The 7,951-nt window shown below is 48.9% G+C and overlaps 1 protein-coding gene across 1 annotated transcript in view; it reads right to left on the bottom strand.

Annotated features, from left to right (window-relative positions):
- Positions 1-460: 460 nt before the first annotated feature.
- Positions 461-7,951, bottom strand: part of LOC123987163 (B-cell receptor CD22-like) — a 29,030-nt gene continuing 21,539 nt past the window's right edge. The window contains exons 4-7 of the mRNA XM_046075859.1: positions 4,751-4,999; positions 4,534-4,621; positions 942-999; positions 461-607 (exon numbers count right to left, since the gene is read on the bottom strand). Of these exons, the coding sequence (XP_045931815.1) occupies positions 461-607; positions 942-999; positions 4,534-4,621; positions 4,751-4,999 (542 nt within the window). The remainder of the gene's footprint in view (positions 608-941; positions 1,000-4,533; positions 4,622-4,750; positions 5,000-7,951) is intronic.

Raw genomic sequence — 7,951 nt, 5'->3', positions numbered from 1 at the left:
TGGTTGACAGCAACTATAAATTTATATATGTAGACAGTGGATGCAAGTGTCAGACGGAGTTGTGTTCAGGGAATGCTATGAATATTTGTAAAATAAATATTCTCATGTTTTGAGGGATGTTTGACTTTGACTGCCTTTTCTTCATGTGGATCTCAAGAAACATCATTTTCTGCACAATCCAGGACTGACGTGGTGTGAAAAAGCCATCACTGCCTGATGGTGCCTAGTACCTGGTTATTAATAATAATAATAATAATAAAAGGCATCTTTTAACTTGCCATTAGTACACCACATACATCAAAAGAGCATGTTCAGTTGTCAAATTTAGCTATTTTCCCTCTGTTCTCTACTCAGTAGCTTTTTTGCAAACATTATGTTGAACTGACATTACTAATGATTAATAACAATAAACCTCATCTGAAATCGTATTCGGGTTACAGTGAACTGTTTTACTAGTTAGCTAGCTGTACTCACCAGAAGCCTCCAGTTTCTCCTCTATGTATTTCACCACATTAATCTTGCTATTGTGGTTGGAAAATGCCTGGCTCCTTGTGTTGTAGAGTTTGGGTTTCTCTTCCCACAGCTCAATCAGGTGTTCTTCACGTTCCTGGGTCCAGAAACCAGCCATTCTTGTTTGCCAAAATCATGTGCCCTGACGTTCCGCCACGCTAATTGTCAAGGGAACACTCTCAGAATGTTGCGGTTTGTTAGAAAACGGTGCACATTGGTCCGACTTTCTACAATTCGACTCAACCTGACTAGACATGTCAAACTCTAAAGACTCCATCCAACTGACACCGACTGACGGCGCACACTGATCCAACAGTCTGTGTCGGTTGGAGTCTGGCGCCGTTTGTTGGGGCAGTGTGCAAGCACCTTTAGCCAAACAATTATAAACTGGTGGAGGAAGTTCTGTCACTGTGGCCCAACAGTTTTCTCACCTCTAACGTCTCTATGGTTTCATTTGGTTCAGAGGTCGAGCTCAGAGTATTCTTCTTCCTGAATTTATTTTTAAAAACAAACAAATAAACAAACATTTTAATCAATAACTCCAAAATTATTAAGGTAAATATTCAAAGTTAAAGATCAGTGATGGAACGGGGGTTACGTACTGTAACCCGGATTATAGGCAGAGTATAGGCGCAGCCCTCTAAGGCTATCGCTATTGGGTTTACCCCTTCCGCACACCTGCGCAGCCCTGAGGATTTAGTCTATGCCCACCCACAGCGTGGGCCTCTCCTACGTCCGCACCTTGTATATATACACACAACGGTGAGGCCCAGGCCGAGGGCCGACACATGCGTAAGTTGGGAAACTGGGTGGGGGGCCGTCTGTACAGACGCAGGCGGGGTCACGACAGCGACAACATCAGCTGCGCACAAGGCAGGGCCATGTAAGCAGCGGCCGCCCCCCCACACCGTCCAGTGGGAGAGGGCGCACCACACACTCACAAGAAGGATCACTCAGCCAAAACACTCAGTACTGAGTGAGTCTGAGAGAGACGGGAGACATCCCGTAAGTAGAAATGGACGAAAGAGCAAGGGGACAACCAGGAGGCCTCCGTGCAGATGTCGTCCACTGTCATCCCACCGTGCAACGCCACTGAGGAGGAGACACCTCTCGTGAAGTGTGCTCTGATGCCATCCGGGGGAGACTCCCCGCCAGACACATAAGCCTGGAAAATGGCATCGCACAGCCAGTGAGACAGGCACCATGTGCGCCACATAGCAGGACAGCGCTTGGGGGTGGCGTCCTCCGCTGACCCATGGGGGGGGAGGAAAAAAGCCCGAGAGGGTGATGAGCAGCGACCGAATGGAGCTCGTAATGCTTTTAGGCATGAACGTCGGGTTAGGGCGCAGGATTGCAGAGCTGCCGTTGCCCTGAATCCTGAGGCACGACGGAGCCACAGAGAGGGCAGCCAGATCGCTGACCCTCTTGGCCGATGTCAGAGCCAGGAGCAAGGCGACCTTAGCCGAAAGGAATTTTGGGTCCGCCGTCTCCAAAGGCTCAAACAGGGCTTGGGTTAATGCGCGTAAAACCAGCACCAAATCCCACTGTGTGGCAACAGGCCGGTGATGCGGCCTTTGCACCCCTCTAAGGAAGCGCTTCACCAGGGGGTGGGAGAGCACAGTCCTGTCCCCGAAGCCCTTGTGACAGGACGAAATGGCGGCAGTGTAGGTTTTAACCATACTGAACGCCAGCCCCCTGTCCATGAGCGGCTGGAGGAACGAAAGCACCGCTGGCAGCAGACAGGCGACTGGATCCGTCCCCTGGTCCAGACCCAGCACTGGAAAGCCGACCACTTAGAGGAGTAAGAGGACTGAGTGGAGGTGCCTCTCGACTCTTGGATGGTGCGAACCACCTCACGGGAGAGATCTAAGCCCTCCAGGCGTCGCCTCTCGGCGGCCAGACCCAGAAAGGCTGGTCGAGGAGCGGGTAACTCCTGATCGTACCCCCTGCCTGAGAGAGAGCGTCCCCCCTCCAGTGGAGTTTCCACGGCTGCCCTGCCAGCAGCCGCTGGAGACTGGGAAGGACGCGCTGGTGCGGTCTGGGGTCACCAGAATCACTGCCAAGGATGAAAACTGCAGGCGATCCAGGAGGCGCGGGATCAGCCGCACCAGCAGGAAGGCATACAGGAGCCAGGGAGGCCAAATGGGGTGAGCGAAGGCATCCACTCCCAGCGGGGGGCTGTCCCGCGGGCTCAGTGAAAACCAAAGGGCGCACTGAGCGTTCTCCTTGTTGGCAAACAGATCTACCTCTGCCCTGCCAAACTGGAGCCAGATCTGGGCCACCAGATCGGGATGGAGATGCCATTCGTCTGGGCGAGGGCCTCCCCTCAACATTATGTCCACCCCTCTGTTCAGCAAGCCAGGGATGTATTCTGCTCTGATGGAGAGCAGGTGAGTGCGCGCCCACAGGAGCAGCCACCTGGCCAGGCCCAGTAGCTGCACCGAGCGCACCCCGCCCTGGGACGTGCTGATCCCTTAGCAGAGGGGAGAAGGGTAGGATCACCCTCCACACCGTGAGAAGCTCCAGTGCGTTTAGGTGGAGAGGCCTGCGGCCCTGCCACAGACCGCCCACCACCTGAGAGAGGCAGATTCCACCCCAGCCCATCAGGGAGGTGTCTGTGAAGACCGAGAGGTCGACACGCAGGCGGATGAACCACCGCTGCAGCCTCCTCATGTGGAGAAGGCCCAGGGGAATGGAGCAGCTCCATTAGCGCATCAACCCTCTCCTGAGAGAGCCGCGCTCTCCGGAGAGAGGAGCCCAGTACCACGCCAAGATAGGTGAGTCTCTGGGAGGGGAGGGGAGCACTCTTCTTCCAGTTCACCGTGTGGCCCAGGTAAGACAGGTGTGCGACTAGCTGGGCAGTCTGCACCACCGCTTCTTCCCGGGACGGCGCCAGCAACAGCAGGTCGTCCAGGTAAAACAGGACCCTGATGCCAGACTGCCGCAGCGGCTACAGGGCCGTCTCAACACACATGGAAAAAGTGCGCGGCAAAGGTAGAGGCAGACACAGTCGCCAGGGCACGAGGTGGGGCAGCTGCACGCGTGAGCCCGAAACCATGGCGCTCCCCCGACGAGGGGGGGAGGGCAGGGACAGGCAACAGAGGAAAAGGTCTGCCTGCAACATCGGAGCCATGCTGCATGAAGACCGCACGGCCAGCTGGGCTCAGGCCAGCCACCTGACCATGTCAGGGAGGGGGGCAAGGGGAGAGAGGATGTGCAGTGTGCATAATGCATAATGTGTGGAGCAGCGATAGGATAACACTACACACAGGGTTGTGTGTAGTGTTATCCTGTCCCCTTGAAGCGTAATGACCGCTTCAAGGGCTCATTTGACACAGCCTGGCTTCTGTGAACCAAGGGGGAGCCCCTGGACGCACAGAAGGAGCGTGCCATTGATGCCGTAATTATGCATGAGCTCGCATCTGGCACTGCCGGGGAATGGGAAGAGTGGAGCCATCCAAATCCTGCTCTTCCATCAACAGCAGATCGATGGCTTCATCCAGAGAGCGAGTGGACCGCCACACCTCCTCGTCCTGAACGGCAAAGCCGCCACTCTTCGGGGGGGCAGAAGGGCGAAGAACGGGCAGTGCGAACCGAGAGTGAGCGCTCGGCCGGCGTGCTCCGGTCCGAGGCACGCCTCGCAGTGGGGATGGAGATCACCCAGCACGATGTCGCCCGTGTGGCAGACGCCGCGGCGACTCGCCCCGTTCTGGCTGGCTTGCTGGAAGACATCGTTCTTTTTGTTTTCCGGCTGGAAAGTCTTTTCTTTAGACAATCTTCTGCTCTTCAGACAAATCTTCTGCTCTTTAGACAGCACAGTGCTGAAGAAAAATGGGAGCCGATGGCTGGGCCTCACCGTTGTATATATACAAGGTGCGGACATAAGAGAGGCCCACACTGTGGGTGTGCGTAGACTGAAATTCTCAGTGCTGCACAGGCACGTGGAAGGGGTAAACCCAATAGCGATAGCCTTAGAGGGCGAAGCCTATACGAAATAGAACTGATTCATTCTTATAGTTTCACCTCATCCACAGACAAAACAGAAGCAGATGAATCAGCATCACAACCACCAGAGTCAACGTGATGATAATTATTAGCCTTGTTGAGTTCTCTAGAAATGGAGATAGACAGTTATTAGATAAACTGTGCTGGACCTCACTAGTAGAGTTTGTATCATGAATCAGTTTGCCAGGAGATGCTCTTCTGTTAATCAGCCAGGTAGTGTCATGCAGAAACGTACCTGCCACAACAATCAGATGTAAGGTGGAGTTATGACGTCCTCTTCTGTTCTGGGCTTCACAGTAATAAATCCCACTGTGTTCAGCTCTGAAGTCAGTGATGGTGAAGTTCTGTCCTGATGCTTTTGGTGAGTCTTCATTCTCCTTGTACCAGGTATAATTAGCTGCAGGGTTAGCATCACTGCTGCAGGTCAGAGTCACCCTGCCCTCCACTATGTCAGCAGAGAGACTCACTGGAAGCTTTGGAGCATCTGGTAAATGTATATAGAAATAAAACAGGTTTTATGTAAACAAGGTTGTTATTGTTATTGTTAAGATGTTACTCGAGAAAAAGTGAAAATCACCCAGTAAAAAATTACTGGTTTTAAAAGTATCAAAGTAAAAAGTATTACATGTTCAAATCTATTGATCTTACAAAAAGAAATCTATCTTTTTAAATTCACTGAAGACAGGTTTGAATACAGCAGTGTAAATTGAAAAATGAGTCGCAAGAGATGTGGGTATTTCGTCATACTACTGTGCAGGGGATTAGACTGCATTATTGCTCTATTGATGTGGTGAAATGTTTCAGACTTGTGAGCCATGTAAACAATTATCCATTGCTGAACAGTCCCACCTGACACCACAGTGCTCTCATTAGAATCCTCATTAAAACAGTCTCTGGAAGAAGCCTGAATGGAAAACTCTTCTAGAAAAGACCAGTGCTGGTTTGAACAGATCTGGTGGGTCATTTAGAGGAGCAGCAACTGTTGCATTAGGGTCTGAGCAGCTTGTATCTGATGCTTGCTTGTACATTTCTGGCTGTGCTCGTACTGGCTGAGGATGCCTGTACTTCACCTGGGTCTGTGGGACCTGCTAAAGACGTCTGGACTGGGTCTGTGCAGTCTGTCTGGGAAATTAACATAATCTTTCCAGAGCTGCAGTTTATTAAACGTAATAGTATTTCACGCTAACATTTGTCCGACGCAGCCTGGCAAGCAACCAAAACACAGACAGCCCAGGAGATGCACTAATCAGCTGGGTTAGCAGGACAGGACAGCTGCACATTATCATTACCGTTATCTGCTGACATCAGACTTTGAGAGAACACAAGTTTACCTGACTGCTGTCATTGAGGTTTTCTCTTGTTGTGCCCATAGTCCATTGTTTCCATTAAAGGTAAAGTATGTAAGATTTAGTGGCATCTAGTGGTGAGGCTGCAATGTGCAACCAACTGTCTAGACTTCCGCTCCACCCCCCCACCTATCAAAGAGCGTAGGATAGCTGTCACAGGACAAAAGGTGTCGTCTTCTGAGACAGCAGAGACAACACATTCTTACTCCCAACTTGTCACATATTGACGCTTGGTCAAGGTGCTTTAGTGTAATTAGATATATTAAATTAGATATTTAGGGCCCTGCAGACAAGTTAGCTACACCTGGCAATGTGAAATCTGCAACGTCCGGTTAAGTTAGCAACAATACATATGCAATGTCTGGTATTGACACATCGCCATTTTGAAACGGCACCTTATTACAGTTGTGAAACGTTGCAATGTGGTTAGGTTTAGGCAACGAAAGTACTTAGCTAAGGTTATGAAAAGATCATAGTTTGGGTTTAAATAACTACGTAGGTCAGTTAACAAGTTAACTAACGCCATTTCCATAACTTACGCAATTTATGTAACTTGCCTAACTTAAATAAAAATATTTAATGTTCCACACCAGACACAAACACCTAGTCTTCTGGTTCAAAGTCCAGGTTCTGGCCCTCCATCCACCCCAACCACCCCCTAACTATGTCTTAAATATCATATACTTTAACGTCAAAAGCTGATGCTACAGGGCTTCCCAGTGCGTTACAGACCGACGCCGATGGGTCTTGGCCTTGCATCCATATATGACGAGCCGGGGAGTGAAAACAGTTATTAAAACGCTATTGCGCCATGGCCACTGACAGATAACATGGAAAATGTAAGCCAAGAGTGTGAAACATTGTGTGTTATTTACAGAAGCCCAACAATTCCCACCAAGAGCAGCACTAGGCGACAGAGGCAAGGAAAAACTTCCTTTTAATTGAACACAATAACAAAATTGCTACTTATTATGTCTTCCCACCCAACATCTAATGGATGAAAAAATGGCTCCAATGTAAAACTTATTTGCCAACCCCTGCTGTATATTATTACTTCTTCTTCTTCTTCGAGCATATGTATTCAACATAGTGATGAGAGTCTACGCTGCCAGAATGCTACAAGAAGAAGAAGAAGAAGAAAAAGAACAGTGACAAAACCTTTTTATATTCAGTCTATGGACGGAATGCACTCTCTAGTGCTGTTTGCCTGTTTTCAGCAACTGTAGAAACATGACAGTGCAACATGGCAAAGTCCATGGATGAGTTTGAACTGACTGCCGCTCTGAACTCACTTTCGGTGCAGGCTCCGCTCTCAAGTCAGCTCTGCTGTCAGACAGGAAATAATAAACTGACTTTTTTTCGTCCCTGAAAGGACACAACTCCGTTGTTTTGGCTACAGTGTATGGCTGCATTACACATTGTGGCAACGGTAGGTAACTGACTAGCATTACCTAAAACATTGTAAAACGTCTGAATGACGGGTCTTGGCATATGTTTGCCATCAAAATAGCTACCGTTATTAGTATTTGTGCAACTAATTTAAGCGAAGTAGCGAATGCTACACACGTGGGTAATGTTAGACTATTTATCGTTTTAAATGTAGTATACTGCAAGTTGGCTAGCGTTTACACCTGAAGTAACTTAGTATAGTAGGATTAGCTTTTTTTTCTGGGGATACCGCAAGCTAACGTTAATTATTTATTTAATTGTGTGTTTGGTTTTATTGTCTTAAACTGTTGACTATGATGCTGAAGTTGTTTTTTTTTCTCGTCCAAAAGAAGATAAAATTAAGATTTAAAGGTTTTTTTCTATCATTCAGCCACTTCTGTGTAGACTGGCTGTATGAATTTATCTTATTTGAAGTGAAGCTTATGTATGGTGACAGTGCTTGGGGGTGGTTATGGAGCAGTGGATAAGACACATGCCATTAGTGTGAGAGACCCAGGTTCAATCCCCCATTGTGTCTCTGAGCAAGACACTTTTAACCCCTACTTGCTCCAGGGGTGTGCAACCTGTGACATAAATAAATTGTAAGTCGCTTTGAATAAAAGCGTCAGCTCAATGAATAAATGTAATGTAAATGTTTCCCA

This window comes from Micropterus dolomieu, linkage group LG01, assembly GCF_021292245.1.
Source record: "Micropterus dolomieu isolate WLL.071019.BEF.003 ecotype Adirondacks linkage group LG01, ASM2129224v1, whole genome shotgun sequence".
NCBI classification, from domain to species: domain Eukaryota; kingdom Metazoa; phylum Chordata; class Actinopteri; order Centrarchiformes; family Centrarchidae; genus Micropterus; species Micropterus dolomieu.
This window is presented reverse-complemented; position numbering and strand designations above follow the sequence as displayed.